At 34.7% G+C, this 26,764-nt stretch overlaps 1 protein-coding gene across 1 annotated transcript in view; it reads left to right on the top strand.

The window, feature by feature from the left end:
- LOC149801708 (E3 ubiquitin-protein ligase arih1-like) overlaps positions 1–26,764 on the top strand; it is a 119,834-nt gene that overhangs the window by 39,861 nt on the left and 53,209 nt on the right. The window contains exons 5-9 of the mRNA XM_089955988.1: positions 2,939–3,010; positions 4,827–4,975; positions 8,586–8,652; positions 10,090–10,196; positions 22,644–22,758. Of these exons, the coding sequence (XP_089812114.1) occupies positions 2,939–3,010; positions 4,827–4,975; positions 8,586–8,652; positions 10,090–10,196; positions 22,644–22,758 (510 nt within the window). The remainder of the gene's footprint in view (positions 1–2,938; positions 3,011–4,826; positions 4,976–8,585; positions 8,653–10,089; positions 10,197–22,643; positions 22,759–26,764) is intronic.

Below are 26,764 nucleotides of genomic sequence, written 5' to 3'. Positions count from 1 at the left end.
TTTTAAAAGTATCTTATTGGGAGTGAACTGTCACTGTCGAGTTAGTTTCAAGTGGACCCTTGTGTATCTTTTAATTTGCATGGTCAAATTTGGTTATGCAGATCTTGTCCCAGATGTTAATCTTATCATCATAGGGTTGCTTCTCTAGTATTACATACTTCCAGTCAGATGTTTTCAAAATACCACAAAATGCTTGAAGTGAGTAGTATGATTGTTAATTAAACAAGACAATATAGGATTTTTTTTAACACAAGCCCAGGGCACATGGATTTAAATAATAACTTGCCTTGAACTAAACTTTCAATTGTTCCAAAAGGTCATTAGCTTTTTAGTTTGACATGGCTTAAAGAAAGAAGTACAAAAAATTCTTTTTTTGAACTATAATGTACTTCAAGCAAAAAAAAGTGCTTTTTGTTAACTCGGACATTTGATTCCTTTTCATTTAATGCAGTGTTTCATCCAGGTTCTGAGGTGAGCTAATACCCAGTATGAAAAATAATTTATGCTTTACATTGTAGTTCCGGAATAATTTAAATGTGGCTTGATGCACACAGATTATGGTTCAATTTGAGTTATCGAAATAATTACAGCTTAGTGGATGCATAACAATTAACGAAGACAAGTTCATATATCAGTAGAATCATCTGCTAGTAGCTGTGTAAACTAATGCATTAAAATAATGATCACCATTCATTAATGCTAAAGAAGGCACACTGATAAGCAACTTATTTCTAACCTTATTTGGACTGTCATACATTCACCTGACTATTAGTAGATCAGTGTGATTGGTGCAAAATAGACACCAAAATTCTGCAAGAAAAAGAAATCTAATGTGCCCAAAAAGATGCTAAAACAAAACTAAGAGGCACTGTTTTTACCTATTATCTGATACAGATGTGCCAACCGATCTTTAAATATGCGAAATACTCATTTATTCAGTTTATGAAAAGAAAGAAAATTCATTGGATGATCTTTCTCGAGTGCACTGGTTGCTATGTTTGGACTATATATTCCCCCCATTTTCCTAATCCCATATATAGCAAAGTCCAGGATTCTCTATACATAGCTGGATATTTGGTGTAACCCATAATATTCCTTGGTTGTGAGGTTAAAAATACGATTGGCATGTGACCATTATCGAACACATAGTCTTAAACTAAGTATCATAGAAGCAAAAGCAACAAGTCTTGTAAAAATCAACAAATAATTTATTCCCTTAAAATACAAAATGAAAATTTAAAAGGAATTTACATTATTTTGAATTACATCACAAGTAGTCCTAAAAATTTAATCACAAATCCAAAATTATAGAATATTCTGAATGAAGTCCAGTTGTGTTCCGAATGAATTTCAATCTTGAAAGTGCTGATGTACCAGTAGGTTTGAATGTGCTAACATGCCAAAAGTCTTGTTGAATCACAAATAATATAATCCAGAATTTTCTTGAATGAATTCACAATAATCCCAAAGGGATAATTAAGTCCAAAAGTCAATGAGCACTTTAAAATTCCAATGAATAGTTTAAATACAGAAATCCTTTCAAATTATACTGAACACAGCTAAAAGACTGATTTATCTTGACAGATGTTAAAATAGGAATACAATATTCTGATGTAAACAACTTTATATACATCCCATTTTGACCTATGTCGCAATAACCATTTATGAAAATAATATCTAATGTTAATGGAACTCAAATTCAAAGCAAGGTCAGGTTTGTTTCCTTAAATTTTAGCAGTCAACCTGTCTGAAATCATGTCAGCTATATAATTTACAAGAGGAAAACCAATGTCCTAAACTCAAATCCAAGTAAACGTTTGCAAAAATATATATTATCTTAAAGTTTAGTCTACATTCATGGACAAAAGTTAGCTGTGTAATATGTTGTTACAAAATGATCATTGTTTACAATCTACACTTATGAACAAAAGTTAAGCACATGGTACAGACATACACAACACAATACTCTCGATGACAAAAATATGAAATAAATTAAGTAAAGTATTAAGGTGATTTCCAATCCTGTTTTATTATAATTGTTGAACAAAAAAGTCTTCTTGTCTTGGTGACTTTAGTAAGCATGTGATTCCAGTAATGTGATAGCGCAATTTTGTGATTTGTAAAGTCAGTGAAGCTTGTTTAGAGGTAGATGTGAAATAATGAATAATTGATTTATCTGCCCCAGTTTCACTGAGAAAGTGATAACAATTACTGCAGATAATCAGGACTTTAATGGACAACCCACAAAACCAAGACAAAAGTCAAACAGAAAGAAGAATTGGATTCTACAAAGGTGGGGAAAATGTTCTCACACCCTTAAAAAATCTCTTGAAAGCTGAAACCTGGCAAAGTCTGATAACCATAAATTTGAAGGGCATAGAGTTGTAGACTTTGACTTCCCCTGTGCTGTTAGGCTATCGTCAGGCATCAAAATGAAAATCTGATAAAATTGATTATTGATATGGTAATTCATGCAAATAGCATGTAAAATAGTCCTTGTAAATAATATCTAATTATGAAGTTGGCCCATTAGGGAACACCATTAGCCCACTTTATCAAATGAAGGGTGCCAATTGGCCCCATTCTGTAAGTGGCTGCATAAATTCATAAAATTTCCCTGTATTTCATTAAGGACAAACAAGAATACATGAAGAACCTAATCTAGGCATAAATTGGCTATCTGGTTTTTGGAGTACTGAAAAATTAATTTTTAATGAATTTAAGTTTGAGATCTAATTAAAATGCGACTGTAAAAACTGTATATTACACCTCTTCATTTTTGAGACACTGTTATGTGTTAGGTCAAAATGCAAAGACTGTATACTTTATTTATCTGATCATAAGCTTTGCCATAGCCCTCCATCCCCACCCCCTTAACTCACCCCCTCCCCTGTACAAATTGCAAATAGTCATTAAGATCAACCTTCTTCATTTGCAGAGAATGACAAGATTAGATGCCCCCACTTCCTCCGATAACACCACATGTGAAATCTGTGGCAAGAACACTTCTGTAAGCAAACAGTATGTTAAAAAATAAAATGGCAAGAAAATATTTGATTTTAATGAATCTTAAAATCCATAATCAGTAGTCTGAGTTTTATCTTGTATGAGAATAGCAAGACAAAGGAATCACTTTGCCAGTGGTAACTATAGCAACAGCATCAACAACATCACGTTAGGGTGTGCAAGATTTTCAAGTCTTTTATCTTCTACATGAAATGCCGTTTTCATTTGGAACATTAATACAGTATTACTACTTGTTGTATCCTGTGGGGGAAGTATTCCAGGTTTTATCCCCAATATCTCATCATAAAGCCACTCACGGGTGAGAAACTGTGTTCCACATAATGTTTTGTTTTCAGTTTAGTCCTTTTTAACTTTTTTATTTATAGTAAAGCTTCAAATATCTGGCATCCTATTCACCATCAGTCTCTGTTAACCATTACGGCATTGTAAATCAAAATATTAAAAACAGGTACATGTACATATGTAGATATTATGATTTTAATAACCCAGTCTGTTGTATAATAGTTTTAATATACATATTCTATTATCCATCTATTCTTATATCCATCATGGTCTCTGTCCCACACTCTGACAGATAATCAAAGTTTTACTGTATATAGAACATGCAATTGGCCATTCTTCACTTATGTGTGTGTGATAAGCACTGAAGTTCACTGCCACGCAGTGAAATTTCTATTATTTAAAGGTGGACCATACCTGAATTACGCTGTGCCGTTCTCAGTTACGATCCATCATTATGTAACAGGCTTTATTGATTTATGTCTCGTTTTTTCGCTGAGAATTATAGAGGTCATCTACAAACTGGTTAAACATGATCCACTTTTTAAGTACAGCTGAGTGACACATAACACCTGGTTAGAGAACTACAGCTACTGATTACCGATTTCACTGGTTTAGTCTGTTTGAAACTATTATGCATAAAGATAACACTGGACTTTTGATGGAACTCTCAGTACAAAATCCTGATAAAAAGCTGGTTAGTTAAGTGTTGAAATTTATCAAAGTTATTCAGACATGGGAATCTTCAAGTTAAGTTCCTTTTTCGTTAATTATAAAGTCAGTTTCATCCAAAATGGTCCAAAATGTGAAGGATACATTGTGGATATGAACAGTATCATTTTGATGCTTGTTGATGTTTAAAAAATATTTGAAATTGGTCAGTCTCATGCTGGCATGGATGCATTAGTTTTGCCATGTCTTCATAGCTTGTTAGTATTGCTGATAATGTAAACTTCTATCTTGCAATAGTCATGAATTTGCATTCTGATTTTTGCCTAATATAAAATTCATAATGACTCAGTGACATGAAAGCTCTTAATAAACCATGGGTCTTGTCATTTTTTTTTCATAAAAAAAAGTCTTTTCAGAACATGAAAATTCATTGTTCAATGCATCATTTAAAAACACAGAGTTAACCACTATGTAACATACTTAGGAAACAATGCGTTGTTCATTGGACGTATCTAAATTGTATATTGGTATATTTTAAAAGCAATCTGAAATATGAGCTTTTCTTCTTGATTCAGTTATAACACATTAGGATTTGGAGGTAAAAATACAGATATAAAAGATAACATTAATAGTATATAATTTTCATTGATTTTTATGAAACATTTTGCAGTATTTTCTTTCTTTTTTTGCAAATGTAAATCTTCTCAGTAGACCCCATTTTATGAAAATTTAAAGGACTTGATAAAAATGCAAAGCTGATTTTGCAAAAGAATATGACACATTTAATAATATGTGTTGTACTGATAAAAGAATTTAAGGGTACAAAAAGTTTTAGCATCATCTTGCAGGATGCATCAGGGATGGAGTGTGGCCACAAGTTTTGTTCAGAATGCTGGTGCAAATACCTCACGTCCAAGATCGAAGATAAAGGCATGGGCCATGCCATCTCCTGTGCTGCATATGATTGTGATATTCTGGTCGATGATGTAACTGTTATGTAAGTGGTTTCTGAAAGTAACAGAGTAGTCAAAATATTTACTCCGAAATTTTTTATATTGAAATGCATTGTTGTTAGGATTATATAAATTAAAACAAATAAAGCAGTATTAAACTAACTCACAAGCTAGTTTCTCCTTAATTTTTGTTACCCAGTCATAATATGGCTACTACCTGTTAAATCCAGCCTCCCCAAGTCAGAAAGATGTTATGACCATGACTTTCTTTTAGCGACAGTAATATTATACGGTCATCTCCTTGGGCTTAAAGGAATCAGATGATATTATTCCCCCTTTGGATATGGGGATCGATGGGCACACAAAACCCTCACTGGTTAGATACTACAAATTCTACTTCTGACTGTGCTTTCAACTATGGAAGTGAGTTTTAGGAACTTCATCTCTTGAAGGAAACATCTTTTTTCTTTCTTTCTCATATAGCTTTCATTTCTGGAAATATTTATCAATTTGTTTGCTAGCTTCATTCAACACCATCACAGTTTATATTAATACTCAAAAATCAATTCATTATTTATTAGTTTAGGTGTAATGGTAACTGATCAAAAGGAGCCTAAGTGATGACCTTTTGTCATTCATCAGTTGTCTGTATATTGATACACATTTTGTTATTGCTAATCCTTCTAACCTGCTAGGAGGACTGCCATGAAACTTTACTCACTCATGCATAGGTCTGGTTTGTGCATCCAGTAGCTGTTAAGTAGACATGATGATTATTGCATCACTATCCTCATGAATCACTTTAAGACCTTTTATGATGTTAGCTCATGGTTCTGTCAGAGATCATTGCCACTGTTATTGATACTTATCTTGGATGGATGGTCATTTTGACATACTCAACCGCTCTGGTGGCCTAGTGGTTAGAGTGTCCACCTCAGATGCAGGAGGTCATTGGTTCGATCCCCAGCTGAGTCATACCAAAGACTTATAAAAATGGTACTAGCAGCTACCTCACATGATGCTAAGCATTAAGAGGTTAGTGTGAGGACTGGTTGGCCTGGTGTCAGGATAATGTGACTGGGTGAAACATGAGGATACATTTCTGCAGCATGATGCCCCTGTGCTAGAAACCGCTATAAACTGCCACACTGCAGACATCATAGTGATATGACTGAAAAAATTTAAAAGCTGCATTAAATATCCAAAGCACACACACATATTGACATAGAGTTTTCACTTAAAGACTTCTTGTAATGTTCAGTTAGTCATAAATGAAGATGGTACTAATGTGATATGCAACATGGCTGCAACATTTGCCTCCCTGAACTTCTTGTCAATTTGTCAACCAATATGACTACCACATACTGACATAGGTTTTACATTACGAGACTGGTATTGATGTCTGTTATGACTCTGTGGTCACAAAGAAAGAAGCAGAACAAACAATTTTCGTAAAACTTTACAAATAATTCAGTTATTCATAATATAAATGGAAATATGAGAGGAACTTAAATATTCTGAAGTGAATCCAACCCAATCTTTATAAAGGTCTATGAAAGTCCTAACTAAATAAAATGTTCTTTGTAAATTTAAAAACTGGAAATGTATTGCTTCTTAAAGAACTGTGACATCAAGATAGCATAGTCCAGAATTCCTTCTAATAATTTATCATAGTTCCTAAATAATATTATAAACCAAAATGAGCACTTTCTATTTCCACTGAACAGTCCAAACAAATATTTTTCCTTTTGAATAATATCTAAGTACAAAATAAAACATGTCTGCAGACTTGCAACGAGAACAAAAGAAGTGAGAATGACTCAAAAAACAGAATGAATCTGACTGCTTTACTCTCTCCTTATATATACCATTGATTGCGACTGTACTTCGCAATAGACAGAATACACTACTCATTTGATGTTCATTTTTGCCTATTCATGTGACCCAGCCCAACCAATGGAAAGCTACTGATTTTTTGTCTCCAGAAATGACAAAACTCCATCAGACAATGAGAAATCAGTCCAATGGCACCAATAAGTATTATTATTAATAATTCTATTGCTACTTCATCCAAGTTCATGGTAATATCAACTTTGGGTTTTCATTGAAAGACTTCCTCAAATGTCTAGTTGAACCCAAATGAAACTTGTTCCCTCAAACAGTAAACATGGCTGCCAAGGTAGCCATCTTGAAAAACATTTCACTATTTCTTTTGAGTTGATGGTCATAATGACATCGGGTTTTCACTGAATTACTTCTGACGATGTCTAGGTAGTACAAAATGAAAATGGTGCAGATTGGAGAGTCATTTTGGTTGCTAGGTTTATGATCTTGAAAATAGTGTTATTGATATTCATTCAGATTTATATTGATGCTTTGACTTAAAGTCATGCACTGTTTTCTAGATGGTTGTATATATACAGTGGTCACATATGGCTGCTATGTGGCTGCCATTGTGGCCATCTTGAAACTATTCATTACTAATCTTAATCAGAACCTAATGTAAGTTTTGCTTCGAGTCATTCTATTATGTCTAGTTGGTCATATATGGATATGGTGCCAGTCTAACACCCAGCATGGCCACCATGATTGCAATATTAAAAATCTTGTAATAACTATACCTCCTGAATGGATGGTCATATCAACATGGGGTTTTCACTAAAAGACTTCTGAAGTCTAGTTTGTCTTAATTCAAATGATGTTTATCTGGCATATCGAGTATCCTTGTTGTAATTATCACATCATCTATATTGCCCCAAGGACACTGTGACTGTAAAGAAAAATCAAAGCTTTATCATAAACTTTTCAATATAATACTATGTACCTTTACTAAGACATGTGGGTGACTAAAGATCTTCGGTAAGAAAGACGTTTTGTTGTCTTTATTGTAAAAAGGTCAGAGATCATTGTTAAAGTGACATAAAGAAGCAGAATAGTTTTTTTTTAAAAGTAACTTTAGTTATATGCCATGTGACATACAATGATCAAAGTTTGTGAAGAGCTTGCAATTAAGGTATGGAAGAAGCCAAAGGGTCAAAATGGCATTGATCATGGTCATTGTAGCTCAAACAAAAAGGGTGTTTTGCAAAGCAATTCTTCAAGCATGGATTCCACATCTAGTCCCTGTGCTCCTTGTTTGAAGTTTTCCTTTAACAAGTATATTGTTGAAGTCAGGTGACCAAATAGCCTCAAATATGAGTGCAAAATTCCCTGGGATTTTTTGTAACACATTCTGTTTTGTGGTACTAATATACATTATAGATGAGATTGTTGAAGCATCATTGGCTGAACTTCTTAACCACCATTATCTTGCTTTTTCTGAACCAAACCCCTGCAAATTTGAACGCCTTCTTCCTTTGTGTTGCTTAATTAGGTTTTGAAATATAATAATGATTATTTAATGAGGTTTTGTAATTTGATTGCTTGAATATGTGTTAAAGATAACTTAGAGTCTCTTAAATCTACTGTGTGTCAAATGAAAAGGTGTATGGAAATCTAACATTTTGCAAATTAGCCTCTGTTGCAACTTTTGCTTCTATGAAACTCTCTTTAAAATGTATACATAAATATGTTGTTACAGCTTATTCATGTGTAATAATAATGAATTTGGTTTCCATATCTGTGTTGAATTCACATGAATATTTTTCTTTTCAGGAAAGTAGTACATGATCCCCAAGCAAAATTAAAGTACCAAAAGATAATAACAGAAAGTTTTGTGGAGGTGAGTTACAGTTATTTGTAGCAAAACGTTTAATATTCACTTTTATATAAACCCACTGAATGTGTGATGATGTTAACTCTACATCCATCTGTCCTTGGGAAAGGCACCTGAATTCCATTTCTTCAGCACGAGCCAATAATGTGTTAACTATGCCATTAACATATAGAAAAAACAAAACAATTTCATCTGTGCACAATAACTAAAGTTGTTCACCATCTACAGCTAACAAATTTTGTGGATGACTTGCAAGTAAGGGGGAGAGAACCCTATGGATCTTGTGGTCAAACCATCAAGGTCATCGTGATTTATCAAGAAAAATGGCTTCTCCAGTTTTCCACCATATGCAGATATAGAACTTTGTTTTCACACTTAGGGTACAGAAGAAACTTATTAGTTTTGAGAACAAAAAGTGAAAGGTCATAAAGATGGCGCAATGACTTTCGGATTCCATTGTAACATTTATTTTCTTTCATTGTGGCAAACACAGTTCATTCAGCAGGCTGTCTAGAAAATATTGCACAATATTCAGTTTGATGTACCCTTAATTTACCAAGTTTTATAGATAAATGGTCTTCATATAGAGTCTGGAAAAAGCATACAATACTATTGATTATGCAGTGACATCAGAATGAAGGGTAAATAAGAGAGCAATAAACCTGTTCTGTAGTCATCCTCATCCATTTTGTATAAGAAGATCCTAGGCGAGGACCTTGGGTTTTAGGTCAGTTGATATATTCTTTGGTATTTACTTGGCAATATTTACAGAATGAAAACTCCATAAACAAAGTTTCAAAACATCCAACCCACCATTGAACAAATTAGATATGAGATGGCATTGTGTCGCTAATGGGAGATATATACCTCACTGATCCATAACTCCATGAGAGGGAACCCTAATTGGAATTATTACTGCCATTAGTGCATATGTTTGTACAGTGTATTGAATTCAAAATTACGAGACAAATTTTATTATATCAGTGCGATCATGCAGCGTTTTTATGATGTTAAACTCTTTGACTTTCTATTAAAATGCAGTTGAAATAAAAAAAATTGATCATGTATATTAATGGACCTTACCCTTCTAAACGTTTGCTTTCTTTTGTTTACTCTTTAAGGAACTCTGATATGTTTTCCTTTTCAGTTTTACAAAAAATATTTACTATTATTTGGATTTTTTCCTGTATGTTCTATCAATCTTCAACATTTATATTTGTGCAGCATTATAGGAATCTAGGCCTATTATCTTGAAGGACAACATCTTTTATTTTATATCGAGGGTTTATCTATCAAATGTGTTTGCAATTTCCCTTTATATTGTAGAAGTAACATTTTAATCAGCACTACATAGCCAAGCTTGTACCGACCTGCCATTAAATACTGTATGTTTCACAAGGTAGATATGGGATGTGTATACTTTATGTGTTGTTAATATTTCAGTGTAATAGACTATTCCGTTGGTGTCCAGCACCTGAGTGTGGACATGTAGTTACAGTTGCTCAATATGATACCATACCAGTCACATGCAAGTGTGGACGTACCTTCTGGTGAGTGATCTCCCTTATCCTATCAGTCAGAGTTGTTTTAAGTCTGTATATGTTTGGGAAGGCTACGGTCTTTGATTTCCATTTATGGAAAAACACCTTTTGCTTTTAATAATACCACAGTATCAATGAAAAATGTCATGCTGATCTCCCCGCCCTCTACATCGTCAGATTCCTTCAGCGTGAATTGCCTCTTACATTTACCCATCTATTTCTATCTGTTATCTTAGACTATCACTTACCTGTAAAAGTAGCTGAAAAAAATCTTGCAAATGAAATTAAAATAATAATAATAATAATAATATAATAATAATGCTTTATTTATAGAGGGTGACTCATTAGTCAAGGACTATTCTCCCCAGAGGCCCTCTTAAGGAGAGTATAACAATGCACATTATATGAAGATGGCAATAATTACTGTTTATTTTAACATGTTTAGTATTAAAATATTAAATTCCATTATCTGTTAGAAACACATATTTGCTCATGATATCTTTTCTTAAATGCTCTAATATTTTCAGCAGATTTTACATGTAGTGGAAGCTTATTCCACAGAACTGTACCAGAGTATTGAAAACTCTTTTTAAATTGCTCTGTTCTTGGTTTTGGTATTAGAAGGTTTCCATGTGATATTGATCTCAACTGGTATTGTGTTGAAAAAGGCCTGAATAAGTCTTGAAGATACTCTGGTGCAGTTCCATGTAGACATTTATATAAAAGAACTGCCTTGTGAAAATCTATCCTGTCATATATTGTGAACCATTTGAGTTCTGTAAATAATGCTTTTGAGGGATGATCAACAGATGCATCTAAAATTACACGTGCTGCTCGTTTCTGAAGTTTATAAATCCTGTCAAGCTCAGATTTAGCACAGTTTCCCCATACATTAGAACAATAATCCATTGTTGGAAGAATATATGACTTGTAGTAAAGATTGCGAGTTTCCATAGGTAAATATTTCTTGATTCTGCTGAGAAAGGCAATTTTGGATGACAGTGTTTTACAAAGCTTATCAATATGGTCATTCCATAATAAATTATTATCTACAGACACACCTACAAGCCTTTCATGTTTGACATTTTCTAATGGATGATTATTTATTGCAAGAGACAGTTTTGGGTTCCCTGACTTGTGTAGCTTTTGTGATGTCCCCAAAATCATACATTTTGTTTTACCTTCATTAATTACCATCCTATTTTGTTGTGCCCAGTTTTGGACTCTGATAAGGTCTGAGTTTAATTTCATTTGGATAACTTCAGTATCAGAACTAGATGTATACAAGGTTGCATCATCTGCAAACAAATCTGTGTTTGTGGATTCATTATTTAATGGTAGATCATTGATATAGATAAGGAAGAGGAGAGGGCCCAAAACTGAGCCTTGAGGGACTCCTGAATGAATAGTGTGAGTTTGAGAGCTAATATTGCCAATGCTTACTTGTTGAGACTTTGGTTTAGGTATGATCTAAACCAGTTTAAAGAAGGATTGTCAAACCTGTAACAGTTCAACTTTTGCAGCAGAATTTCATGATCAACAAGATCAAAGGCTTTCTTGAAGTCAAGGAAAACAATCCCAGTCATATGTCCATTGTCCATTTCCTTCAGCCAAAGATCAATTAATTTGGTAAGTTCTGTTTGGCATGAGTGGTACTTTCTAAATCCTGATTGAGCTTTATGGAATAGAGAGTATGTTTCGAAAAATTTATAGACCTGAATGGCTACATGCTTTTCAAATAGTTTTGACAATACAGGTAGAATTGATATTGGTCTGTAATTTCCTGGATCCTCCTTTTCTTCTTTCTTAAAGATAGGTGTAACCTTTGCACATTTCAATGTTTCTGGAAAATTACCACTCATTATACTTAAATTTATGATATGCGTTAGTGACTTTGTTATTACTGGTGCAGCAATTTTAAGAATTCATGGACCAATACCATCCAATCCAGAGGATTTATTAACATTAACCTTAATTAGCATATCAAAAACATCAGCTTCACTAACATTAGCTATTGAAAAATAATTATCATCAGGAATTTTAGCTCTTATAGATAATAGAAGAGCATCAAGTTCAATTGGGATGTTAGTCTGGTTCTGAATACTCTTACTGGAGATGCTTATGAAGAAATTGTTGAACATTTCCACAATGTCTTGTACAGATGTTGCTATATCATCATTTTGCTTAAGTCTAGGGGGAAGACAACTGTTCTTGCATGGGTTCAGCTCTTTTAGATGCTTCCACAATGTTTTGGTACTCTTACTTTCATTAATAGCCTGTTTATAGTAGTTCTCTTTTGCCTTATCTATCAGGTGCTTGGTTTTATTTCTCCACTTTCTATAGCTTTTCATGTCTTTTTTCTTGTGGAAATTATCTCTTAGGTGCCTAGCCTCATTGATCTCAGGGGTAATCCACTTGGGTGTAATTTGGTGTTTAACCCTTTTTGTTTTAATTGGGGCATGCTTGTCTAAGACTGCATTGAACATCTGATACCATTTGTCCAAGGCAGTGTTGACATCAGCTATAGTGCAGACTGATTGGAAGGGTTTGCAAACTAAATCATTTAAGAACATTTCCTCATCAAACTGTTTGAAGTCCCTGTATTGTATTTCAATGTGTTGGCCATTTTTAGATGATTTCGGAACATGTCTAGTTATACAGACTGGGTAGTGGTCACTCAGTGCATACACTGGTACCTTAATTTCACTTACGTTTTCAGGTTTATTAGTATAGACATGATCAATGATAGTAGCACTTTTATCCGTTACTCTAGTTGGGGTGTTAATTAATTGAGTAAAGTTGTAAGTTTCAAAGCTACTTATCCATGTTAGTGGTGGAGTTTTCATGTAGTCAATGTTAAAATCACCTAATATCATAATTTCTAAATCTTCCTTAAGTAATGCTTTTTGAATTTGAACCTCAAATCTATCAATGCAATCAGCTGTGGAACTAGGTGGCCTGTAAACCGAACATAAGAGTATTGGCTTTGATTGGGCAAGGGTTACTTCAATCTAGATACTCTCTACCCCAATAGTCTCTAGATCAACACGTCTGTTATAACTAATGGAACTGTCTACATAGAGAAGAATACCCCCACCCCCTATGGATTCCCTATCTTTTCTTTCAAAGTTGAACCCCTGTATTTGGAGAGCCAAATCATCAGTATCATCAGAATGAAAGGTTTCACATAGACCTAGAATATTGACTGATCGAGTTTGCTGTAATATTAACTTTATCTCATTCAGTTTCGGGATGATGTGTTGAATATTTAGGTTGATTACTTGCAGACCTCTTCTGAGGAGGCCAAATACATGACAATTTTGATCAGAGGATTGATCTTCAGACAAGGCAGTATGCAATGTATTGTTTTTAGACTTGACAGATTTTTTTACATTGCCGTGATTATTTACATAAACATATGAAGAAGATAACATACAAGATCCATCTGTTGTACCATGACCACATGTAGTGGATATATGAGAATGTTCTAGATGGTTGTGCAATATTTATGCTAATCTTTGCATTGACTTGAACCTGCTGTTATTATTATTTTAAGTACCATCATTATTCATGTTGTTTTAGATGATCAGAGTGCCAGATTATACTGATCATGATTAGGTACAAGCCTCATCATGCTTCTTATGACAAGAACTAGGGGTACAGCAGGGTTGATTTTTATCTTAAGATTGATATCTTATATGATGCAGGACTAAAAATGAAGAGGCGTGAAAAGAAACTCAGAAGGTATCTTTTAAAAACTTCTTGCCATGGAGGCACCAGACTGAAATATAGAAATCTAGACTGGACTAAAGCAATGATGATAAACTGAACTTTAATGATGCTCAAGATCTTACTTAAAATGGAGGATAAATCGGGCAGGATTGGTAGAAATGTTTTACTTGGATGGAAAGGGAAGATGACAGTAATGAGGAAATAAGTGTTATTTACACTCAAAATCACAGAGGCTACTTTAAAAGAGGAAGGTGACAATGATGCTGGTGCTGCAGCAAAAAATATCTACAAGCAAAAGTGATGTATATTAATGAGGTGTTGTTTTATCTGATTGACTGAACTGTGTTCCGACTCTAGAGTCTATAATAAATGTAAGAAGTAAGAGTGATAGTCAACAAGTTTTGTATAATTAAAAATATAATTTATTTAACTAAACTACAAAGTGAAAGAATTAGAAACTTATAGTGTAGTGAATGAATTTCTAAGATAATAACATTTTCTGACAATTCCCATAGTTCCAAGTAATCCAAATAAGTTTAAAAGGTATTCCAAATGATGTCGGTATTGTACTAATGTACCAACAAGATTGAACAATCACTATGTTAAATCTCAAAATGTAATCTATACAGCTGTTATATATCCAAATGTCTTTGAATGAAAGTTATAGCATTATATAATTCCAATGAATTTTTCAAATTAAATAAATGCATGTCTTCTCAATAATGCTTACAAGACCACCACTGCTATTAAGAATGAATAATTTCATATAACAATTCTTTTATATATAAAGCCATTATGCAATAGAGAGAAAATGCAATACTGGGGCTTTAAATGAATCATCTGGTCTTACAGAATACTCAGTAAGCAAGAGTCATGTTGTTTACTCAAGCTGATCAGAAAATGGGTCACTTTCTTTTTTTTAAAAAACTTATGAACCCCATTTCAAGAAATAATGTCTTTGTTGAACCATGTGATGCTTATTTTGATTATAAATGAAGCAGTTTACACATTTGATACATGACTCATCTTACAGTACAAACTCATTCATAGGATATTATCATTAAAAATGTCATTAAGTTAATGACCCTTACAAATCTATCATTATAAACGTAATACAGTGGAACCCTGCTATAATGCAATTATTGTGGTCCAAGAAATTGGATTCCGTTAATAGCAGGGTCTTGTTAATTCGGGGTTTTACAGTATTTTACTTTTTTTTTTTAAGAGAACAACGCATTGGCACATATACGTTTATTCATGTTTAATGTGTATTGTGAATAGGGTATCATCACCATTGGGGCCCCGAGTACGTGAGAAAGCCTGCCAGTAGCTTATCGTGGGTCGGTGGTTCTTCCCAGGGTTTTCCAGGGTTCTTCCTCCACCAATTATACTGGCCACCATGTATAGCCTATATTGTGCTGAAAAATGGCATTAAACCCTACAACAACAACAACAACATCACCATTCGCTATCATGCCTTCGTGGCATGCAGTTCATCCATAACACGTGTAATTCCATTGAAAAATTGCACACAAATTTAAAATATTCAATAATTTTGTCACAGATCATTGTGTCTGAATTCAACGTCTAATATATAGCATGAACAGAGTATTAACACTGTTTACTTACTGTCTGATATCATACTGTCGTGTCATGCAGTTAATCCATAATACATATAATTCCGTTGCAAAACTTGCATACATATTTAAACTATTCAGTAATTTTTTCACAGATCATTATGTGTCTGAATTCAATGGGAAAATGAGGGAGGTTGTGGGTTCGATCCCCAGCTGAGTCATATAAAAAGACTTACAAAAATGGTACTAACAGCTGCCTAGTTTGGCGCTCAGCATTAAGGGGTTAGTGTTAGGACTGGTCGGCCTGGTGTCAGGATAATGTGACTGGGTGGGACATCATGCTACATGTCTGAGGCATGTTGCCCCTGTAATGTTATTTGTTATTGAAGAATAACTCTAGAAGGCGTTCTATAGTATTTATTATATACAAGACATCAATACAGCTTGGAAGGGGAGTAAAGTCTGCCCTGAGTGTCTATTTCCCATGGAACTTAAACCCTAGTGAATGTATAACATAAACCAGCTGTTGGTGTGTATCAGTTCTAGTCCAGTGTGGAATGTCTGATTACTTTTACTGTCAAGTGATATTTCAAAGCTAATTAGATTAAGGCTTACACTACATCTCCCTTCCTGAGAAGTTTACATTAAAACGAAACGTGATCTGATGACCGCATTTCTAAACAAGCTACATCAGCTTAATTTATTTTACAAGTTCAGTCTCTCAGGTGGTTTCGACAATCTTCCCGAACGTGTGAAATATCCGTTTTGACTGGTTGGCACTGCTTTGCTTTCATCTGAGTCAGTCAAAGTATCAGGGTCTGAAGCAGTCACTTTTAGAGGCTCTGATAATGTGGCAGGCATGGGAACTAAATTTCTCCTATTACGCCGTATCTCTCCCTCGTCAGTTACTACCATGTATGAACGAGGTGTATATGCCTCAGATTTAATTATCCCTGAAGAAAAATGATCTTTAATCCATACCTTATTCCCTACCTGAAGTTTTTTCATATTTCGGGCACGATGTCGACGATCATAATTTCTCTTTTGAGTTTGCTTTAGATAGTTTTCCGATTTCTTCAGTTTCATTAAATCTGGCCATTTCGGCTCTAAGTTGTTTGGTGCCATTGGCAAAGTAGTTTGTAATTTTCTTCCCATCAGTAATTCAGCAGGGCTGTATCCATTTGGTAATGGTGTTGCGCGATATGTCAAAAGAGCTATGTAAGGATCGTTTGCTTTTTTAAGCATTCTTTTAATTGTCTGAACAGCCCTTTCGGCAAGTCCATTGCTCTGTGGATATTTTGGACTACTTGTAATATGCCTGAATCCATAACTTTTTGCAAAATCTTTGAGTATTGTGGATGTGTATTGCGGACCATTATCTGAAACTAAAACTTCTGGTATACCATGTCGCGCAAGATTGATTTGAGATGATTGATAATTGCTTTCGAACCTGTGCCTTGCAATTTTGCTATTTCAATGTATCGTGAGAAATAATCAATCACCAAGAGATATGTTTGACCATTCAGTTCAAACAAGTCTGAAGCGACTCTTTGCCAAGGTCGACTTGGAAATTCATTTGGTATCATTGGTTCAGCTTGATCTCGTGAGTTTTCGATGCAATTTTGGCAAGACTTTACCAAGTGCTCTAGCTGAGTACTTAGTCCTTTCCACCAAACTGACGTTTTGGCGCGTTCTCGGCATTTAACTATGCCTTGGTGACAATCGTGAATTCTCTCTAGGATTTCTCTTTGAAGTGATTCTGGTACAACAAGGCGTGTACCTTTCATTAAAAGACCATTTTGAATTGTAAATTTACCTCTATCTGCCCAGTACAATTGAAGTTTTCCGTCAAAAGCGGATTTCTCTGGCCACCCCGTTTCACAGAATTGTACAAGTTGTTTGCAAATCAAATCATTTCGATATTCAGACTTTATTTGTTCAAGTCGAGTATTTGATGCAGGCAAATTGCTAACTACGAAATCAACGTAGGCGTTAGTTTCAGCCTGAAATTCTCTGTCACTCTCAGAGTGATAACTTAAAGGTGCTCTGGATAGAGCATCAGCAGTTAAAGATTTTTGCCAGCAACATGAACTATACAAAAGTTGAATCTCATCAAACGCATTCTAAAGCGTTGAATTCTAGGGGGTAAATCTCCCAAGATTTTTGTGCTCATTAGTGGTACTAATGGCTTATGGTCAGTTTCAAGTTTGAATTGTGACCCAATTAAATAGCTACTGAAGCGTTCACAAGCCCAAGTGATTGCAAGGGCCTCTTTTTCTATTTGAGCATAGCGTTGCTCAGTTTCTGACATACCTCATGATGTGAACGCCACCGGTCTCAGAGTGCTACCGTGCTTCTGCCGTAGCACAGCACCTAGTCCAAATGAAGATGCATCTGCAGATACAACTATTTCTCTATTTGGATCATAATGTGCTAAAGTTGGTGAAGATATCATTTCTTGCTTGATATCTCTAAAAGCTTGTTCTTGATCTGGACCCCAAGTCCACGAGTTTTTACCTTTCAAAAGCTCACATAATGGTTTTGATTTTTCTGCCAAATTTGGACTAAATTTGCTAAGCTGATTTGCCATACCGAGAAATCGTCATATATCTGTTACGCATTTCGGTATTTCCATTTCCGTTATAGCTTTGACTTTTTCTGGATCAGGTCGGCAACCATTTTCGTCAACAACATGCCCAAGAAACCTTATTGATGGTCTCGAAAATTCACACTTTTCAGCGTTCAAAGTGACACCGGCCTTTTGAATTGATTTCATTACCATTTCTAGTCTTTCGTCATGCTGTTTCTGCATTTCCCCAAAGACAAGAACATCGTCCATGTGACAGAGTGTTCCGTCAAGTCGCTCCAGCGTTTCTGACATCCTTTTCTGAAAAAATTCAGGCACAGAACTGATTCTGAATGGAAGGCGATTAAAATAAAACCTTCCAAAAGGAGTAATGAAAGTTGTAAGGCGGCGTGAATCTTCTGACAGGTTTATCTGCCAAAAGCCTGAGTTTGCCTCAAGTTTGGTGAAAAACTTTGCACCTGCTAGTTTTGCAAGGGATTCTTCAACTGATGGTAGTGGGTGGTTTTCTCTTTTAACCGATTCATTCAGTTTTGTTAGATCCACACAAATTCGTACCATACCGTTTGGTTTCGGAACAACAACCATTGCCACGCACCACTCAGTGGGCTCATCTACTTTTGAAGTAACACCTATTTTTTCCATTCTATCCAACTCCTCTTGAACTTTATTCAATAAAGGGATAGGAACCTTTCTTGGGGTAGATAAGGCATAAGGTTTGGCATTTTTGTCCAGAGTTATGTTATAGAACCATTTTGTTTTCCCTAGACCTTTAAACAAATTTGGAAATTTCTCGCGATAATCCCTATCTAAATGTATGGATTTATCGTGAATTTTGCTTGCATTTTATGAGTTTTTATCTGAGGCATTTACTCAGGATATATTTACCTGTTCAATTATCTTGAGAGCCTGAATCACGGGCCTGCCCAAGAGTGCCTGATTCAGTCCCTTTACAACAAATATGTCTTGTACACTGAATACATCGTTTGATTCAAGTCCACATGTGAATTTTCCCAGCACTTTAAGTTCAAAGTTTCCAGGTCCATACAGTTTTCGATCAGACTTTGATAGTTTTTGGTCTCCGATTTTTCTTAAATCCCTCTCAGGAATTACAGTCACATCAGCTCCAGTATCAGTCTTGAATACAAGTGAAGTGTTGTTTAATCTCACACGCGTTATCCACGGCTGACCCTTCTTCGTGCTAATAGTCCCTAGAAATCCAGATTCCTCTCTAGATTCTATTGTGCGAACTGTTGACTTTGACAGACAGCATTTTGCATAGTGTCCTCTTTTCTTACACTTGTAGCATTCTGCTTCTTTTGCTGGACATTGGTCTCGATAATGATTAATTTTCTTTCCACATCTCATGCATCCTTTTCTGCTGACATTATTTTGTTGAACATTTGGGATTTTATGCTTCTGTTTCCCATATTTCAGTGAAGACGATTTTACTGCATCCATTTCAGACATTCGTTCTCCACTTGCTCGTATCGTTGTTTGTTGTTTTTTCACAGCCTCATTTTGTCGAGCTTGACTAACGGCTGACTCTAGAGTTAGATTTGCATCTAACTGCAATTTTTCTGACAGTTTTGAATCTCGCAGTCCAACTACAAGTCGATCTCTGATCATTTCATCATGTAGTGGCCCGAAATTACAATTATCTGCTAACACATAGATAGCTGTAACAAAACTGTCCACTGTTTCTCCCTCTTCCTGTTTTCTTTGATTAAATTTTGCCCTTTCAAAAATTACATTCCTCTTTGGAATGAAATATTGCATGAATCTATCTGTCACGGGCTTCCACTTCGTTTGATCTTCCTCTGTCAGGTTGAACGAAGACAAAATGTCATCAGCCTCACTTCCCATGGAATAAACCAAGGTATTCACTTGAATTTCTTCCTTTTTTTCACTAAGTCCAGACGCTTGACGAAAGCGTTCAAAGCGCTGAAACCACTTTTCCCAAGTTTCAGGTCTCGAAAAGTCAAATTTGTCCGGATTTGTAAATTGAAATGAAGCCATTTTCAACTCTGATAATTTCAATCCTGTGTTTTTACCGCTGCCACCATGTAATGTTATTTGTTATTGAAGAATAACTCTAGAAGGCGTTCTATAGTATTTATTATATACAAGACATCAATACAGCTTGGAAGGTGAGTAAAGTCTGCCCTGAGTGTCTATTTCCCATGGAACTTAAACCCTAGTGAATGTATAACATAAACCAGCTGTTGGTGTGTATCAGTTCTATTCCAGTGTGGAATGTCTGATTACTTTTACTGTCAAGTGATATTTCAAAGCTAATTAGATTAAGGCTTACACTACAGCCCCAGTGCTAGACATCATTATAAACTGTCACACTGCAGACATTGTAGCAATATGACTGAAATTTTTTTAAAGCTACATTAAAAATCCAAATCACACACACACTCAGTGGGAAAAATTAGCAGAAAAATTAGGTTACGAAAGATGAAGCACATGTACAATTCATTACACTCCAGGGTCTATGAGCTGTGTCTGTACAAATTTCATACTGCTAAAGTTTTATCATATGCATTTCCATATACATTGTAAATTTCCAACAATTAACACTTGTATGCCTATTCATTTGAATGACTACAGCAAGAATAATTAACAAACAACACATGCTTTCAGTGTGCAAATAACTTTTACTTCAGATTATGTGAATATCGAAAGAAACATGTGACAAATACTTTTATAAAGATTTTTAAGCTGAACGCATTTACAGTTTTATGCCCATTCAGCTTCCAGCCAATAAAGTGGACATTATTTACTGGTCAACTGATTGTGTCTAATAACACTGCCAAGCCCAGCAAACATGTTGGCAGCTTTCGTTTTTTTATGTTTATTAAATTGTGAGAACCTTTTATCAACCATCGCATTGTCTGATGCTTGGTTGTGTATGCAGTTAAAGAAGAAACACATGTTGCCTATTGTTTGAGCAATGATGTATACAGAATTAATTCAAGACAATCACAAAGATGACTTCCTGGTCTTACTCATGGATCAGTAACAAGTAACATTTCCAATAATGTTTATTTTGGTATAACACTTCAAGAACCTGGTGAAATTGTTAAATTTCAGAAGACAATTTTAAAATTTCAGGAACCATGCCACGATCATATTATATTCAAATTCATGCATGATCTCTTCTCCAAAATGATAATACATTTTTTTATACACTATTTCATGTACTTTGAAGAAGAAAAAAAAATTGTGAATGAATATATGAAATTTTGGGAGCCACACCACAACCGCATTATATTCAAATTCACGCTATCATGGGGTGCATTATAGAAGGGTCGCACTGTGCACATAATATAGGTCTACATAAAAGATGTTATACTTTAACGGGTATTTATTCTGATCTGGTTTTGATCAAAATTTCAATATGGATTTGCAAAATCAATTTCTTGAACAATTTTGAAAGTGAACAAGCTCAACAAATATTAATTATGTCATCTTTCATGTGATTGACTAAGCTGGTCAAAGAAAATCTTACTTTATCTGATTTCATTGAAACTTAACGTTATTTCCCCATATCATCTAGATCTTGCGTGAGTAATTTGTTATCTCTCAAGGAAAATAGGATTATACTGTAGATTACAATTATGAGTAGGCACCATGCATATTAATGAGGTGACTTTGCATGTGATTGGCTGAGCTTGTGAATGATCAAACAAATATATTTCTGATCCAATTTTGATCAAAGTTGTGCCAATATTATCAAGATGTTGGATATGTTTGAGTAAGAGCAAGATGTACACATATTAATGATGATAATCTTGTATCAGATTCACTGCACATTTTACCACTGGTCCAATTGGAATTTTCCTTACATTAAACGTATATTATCGTCATAAACAGTTTCCATAATAAGTGAGATAATTGTATATTAATGATGTATACTTGATTGGCTAATCTTGTTATGCCCTGATCTAGAGAAAATATTTCCTATCCAGTTTCTGTAAAACTTGGTAGACAGGTGATCCAGATCCAGGATGACTTGAATTATGGACATGAATGAGTTACCTTGCATCTGATCAATGAACTTGTTTACTTTCTAGAGGCTATAGCCTAGTTCATCCAGTTTTTATACAACTTGCCGAATATCCTCTAGATCTTAAGTGACTTTGAATATGAGCAACAAAATGTGAATATTAATTATGCCTTTATCCTCCTAAATAATTTTTATTACAGAATGCAGAAACATTGATAAAATAATCTTGATGTAATGTTTGGGAAGTAGTTTGGATAGGGTCTATTGTTAGAACACTGTTTATGCTTGCCTAGTGAAATGATCAACTGGTAAGTTAAATAAACTATAGTATTATATATGTGTAATATCATTTCAGTGGTCATATTTCTCACTTCCAAATCAGCAACAAGACTTCTTTTTATTGATCGTTGAAGAAATTCATATAATAAGCAATTGTTTCAGATCCATATAACATCAATTCCACATCAGAGATCTGCACAATACATGTCTTTATATTTAATAAATGCAATGAAAGTCAGTTAATATTATCATTGATCTGTTATTTCCAGTTTTGCTTGTGGTGAGAATTGGCATGACCCTGTCAAATGCTTCTGGCTGAAAAAATGGATAAAGAAATGTGATGATGATAGGGAAACTGCCAAATGGTTTGATGCTAAGACAAAGGTAATAGATTTTTATATAACTGAGTTTTCTTTTCTCATTGGGCATCATTTGTTTCATTGTACCTTATATAGACACAGTGCTTACACTTTATAGCTCTGCACTCATTGTTCACTGGAGAAATATAAACCCATATTGGCTCAGAATTGCATGACTGTTTTTGGAAGGATGGTGTTTTAATTACACCATTTGTGACAGCTTGTTATCCATCTGCTAGAACAAACGTGTTACCTCTTCTCCAATGGAACTACTGAAAGATTACTGTGAATCTTTAAACACAAATCCATCAAAAGGTCTAATTGGTCATAATAATAATGGAGCCTCTCAGACATCCAATATGGCAGCCTAGACCTCCATTTTGAAAGTATTTTTATCATGTCCTATGAACAAATGCTTGCATTAACATATTGTTTCATGAAAAGATGTCTTATGATGTAGAGATGTTCTTAAATGAAAAAAGCACCCATCAGACATGCATTTGTATAACAAATATGTGCATCTGGTGGTCATGTTGAAATGCTTCTCTTTATTGATTCTGAACAGATGGTTGCAGTGACATGGGGTGTTTACTCAAAAAGGGCTGATGAAGTTCAAAATGAGACTGGCAGCAGAAATCTGACAGTCAGTATGGCAGCCATATTAGACCAGAAGCCATGGTGAATATTGCATCATCAGTCTTCATGTATAGGTCATAGTATCAACATGAGGTTTTCTGTAATAGACTGTTAATCTCTAACCTGGTATTAGCTGAAAATTGGGCCAATCATAGCTCTGTGAGTATCATGGCCACAAACTGTTCTTATTGCTACTTCTCATAAACAGGTTACCTTGACTACATGGGGTTTTGCCATAAATATTCTTATCATGTCTGTTCGGTCCTAAAAAAGACAATGGTCCTCAAACATCCAATTTTAAAGTCTAGTTATCACTATTTATTCTGAATGGATGTTAATATCAATATGACATTTTCTACAAAAGACATTTTATGATGGTCGTCTTGAATGTCTTCTATGGCTGTTCACAATTACGTGATATTTTTGTGGTAAGGTTTCTACTTAAAGTTTTAATGTCTCTATTTCACAAAACCCATCGATGTCTTGTTTAACGTGGGATTAAGATCCATGAAGGTAAGAGAATTCATTCTGTGACCATGGGACAAAGCCACATAGAAAGTTGTGTTTGGGTTTTAATACAAGTTTGTTTTAATTGTATTTTGCTTATATTTCCTAAACCCCATGATATAATTTTCTCACATTTGGGATGAATCTAAGATAATAGATTCTGCTACATATATACTCATTTGCCCCTTTGACTTTGAGGTACTGGACTGGATAGTCATATCAATGTTGGGTTTTCACTAAAGATTTTTTGTGATGTCTAGTTGGTCCCAAGTGAAACAGACATATTTTGACATGAACTGCTTCAAGAAACTGTATGAAGTACCACTTGTATCTACTGCAGCCAGCTTGAAATCTTGTTATTGTTTCTCTTCCATGTTGGATAGTCTTGTTGACATAGGGTTTTTACAAAAAAGAATATTTATTATTTCTAGTTGGATCTAAATGAAAACAATACTGATCTGACATCTGACATTCATCTGTAAGTTAATGAAAGACTCTTATTGCTACTCCTCCTAAACCATTTGGAGGATTGCCATGAATCTTTACAGACAGACTCTGCACATAGTTTCATTAGTCACAAATGTTCAAATGTTCATCCAATCTTGCCTCCACTTATAATGGCCATATTGAAAATTTTATTATCGCTATTTCTCCTGCATGAATGGTCATATAAACATGGAGTTTTCACAAAAAGACTTCTTATCATGGGGTTTATCCAGAATGGAAATGGTGCCAGTGTGAGTTTAAAAATGGTTGTAATGATAGATATCTTGAAAGTTTTGTTATAACTGCTGTTCCTCCTGAATGGATGGTCATATCAATATGGGGTTTCCAGTAAAAGTTTTCTTATGATGCCTAAATGGTCTTAAATGAATCTGCGAGACAAAAGTATTTTGATGTGAACTGCCTGAACAAACTGTACGAAGAGTACCATCCTAGAAAAGTTTGGAATTTATAAGGACTTGAGGTTTATATAAGAAATTTAAATCACGTTTTGGGTTTCACTTGATAAAGACCTCATACAATGTCAAAAGGTCCAAAATGAACACTGAGGCAATCTGACTTTAAATGAGGAAGATTCATCAGCCATATTTAGAATCTTGTTATTGTTACTCCTCCTATCTCTATAGTCATCTCATCTTATGGTTTGCTGTACAATAATTCATATCATGTTCAGTTGATCCTGAATGAAAATAGTAGATCTGATATCCAATATCGCTGCCATATTTTTAACTAAAAGACTTATTTTGATGTCTAGGTGGTCCTGAATAACAAAAATGGTGCTGATCTGACATCCAATATGGATGCCTTCACAGATGCCTTAAAAGCTGACATCTGAATTTAGCACAAGATTCTTATGGCATCCAGCTGATCTTAATGAAATGGTGCTATCAGATGTCTAGCATGGTCATCACAGCAGCCATCTTGAAAATCTTTTTTGCCATTCCTCTTGAATGAAACGTTGTATCTTCAAATTATGTTCTTTGTGCTCCTTTCCACATGGATGGTTATATCTACATGGGTTTTGCCAACAGACCTTTTTATGCCCAGTTGGTCCTAATATGGCAACCATGATGATTGTCTTACAAGTCTTGTTGTCACTTCTTCGAATAGATTATGACATGGACATGTGACAAAAATCATTCTAATGATGTCTACTTTGTCCTAAATGAAGATGATTCCATGCTAACATCCATTATATACACCACAGCAGCTAAGTGGAAATTTATTTTGTCAGTAAAGAATATCAGAGATGGTTTCAACACTCGACAATTAAAAGAAATGGTTTTATCTTGAATTCATGGACATTAATTTAGCCCAGTGGAGCATCGGTCCCTTCAAGAAATTTTTGTTTCATTTAGTTCTATTTCATAAAACCCTTGAAGCTTAGACAAGTCACTGTGCAACATTCTAGCTCAGCCTTTGGACTTTGGGACCAGTGCACATTGTTACGTATCAATGCTTTTGTAATGTATATACATTTATTTTGTTCCATCTTGGTAAATACAAGTTGGGAAGCAGACCAGAAGGTCTAACTCTGGTTATAAAGGACATTAGTAAAACTTAGCTATCTTTAGATTCTGTACAGATCAGCTTAAACAATCAATGAGCACCAAAACTCTCCATGCAGAATCAGAAGGGAAAACATTGCACCACAAAACATACCCTCGAATCAGGAAACAAAAGAACCAAAAACTATTAAACCACATTGTAACAAACCATGACCACTCTGATAACACTCCAGATACAAACAAAACTGTCACCCCAAACATCCCCAAACCTAACCCACACCCCAACACAGAATTAATACAGGAATGAACCTAACAACAGGAACCCTAATGCAAGATCTCAGTAGCATAATGAGAACCCTCAAAACCATTTTCACCATACTAGCTGATTGGACCACAAGACTAACAGATAAAGACAACGTCAAAAATGAATAGTACAAAAAATAATAAAATCACCATCTGGCAATGGAACTGCAGAGGAATCTTAAAGAACTGCAGAACAAACTGAATAATACGGCCGTAAAACCAGATGTAATCTGCCTACAGGAAACCCTCATAACACAAGAACACAAATGCCTGCCCACTACAAGGCTATACCCAGGGAATTTTTAAAAACAGAGCCATGGGGCAGAAAGGGGGTGGACTAGCAATTTTTTTAATAGATACACTAATCTACTATGAAGTAATAGAAGTACCCCCTAACCTAAACATCAATAATAGCATCAAAATAATGTCAGTAATGATAAATATAGGAACCACAAACATTCAAAAAATAAACGCATACGACCCAGGGGGTACCTTCTGATCTTCCAACCTAATCTCACTAAAGGCAATCACTAATAACAACAACAACAATCTAATAATCTGTGGCGACTTCAA

Source organism: Sinohyriopsis cumingii, chromosome 4 (assembly GCF_028554795.1).
Source record: "Sinohyriopsis cumingii isolate HCF-2022 chromosome 4, ASM2855479v2, whole genome shotgun sequence".
Taxonomy (NCBI): Eukaryota; Metazoa; Mollusca; class Bivalvia; order Unionida; family Unionidae; genus Sinohyriopsis; species Sinohyriopsis cumingii.
Note: the sequence above shows the minus strand (reverse complement) of the source record. Positions and strands in the feature narration are given on the sequence as shown.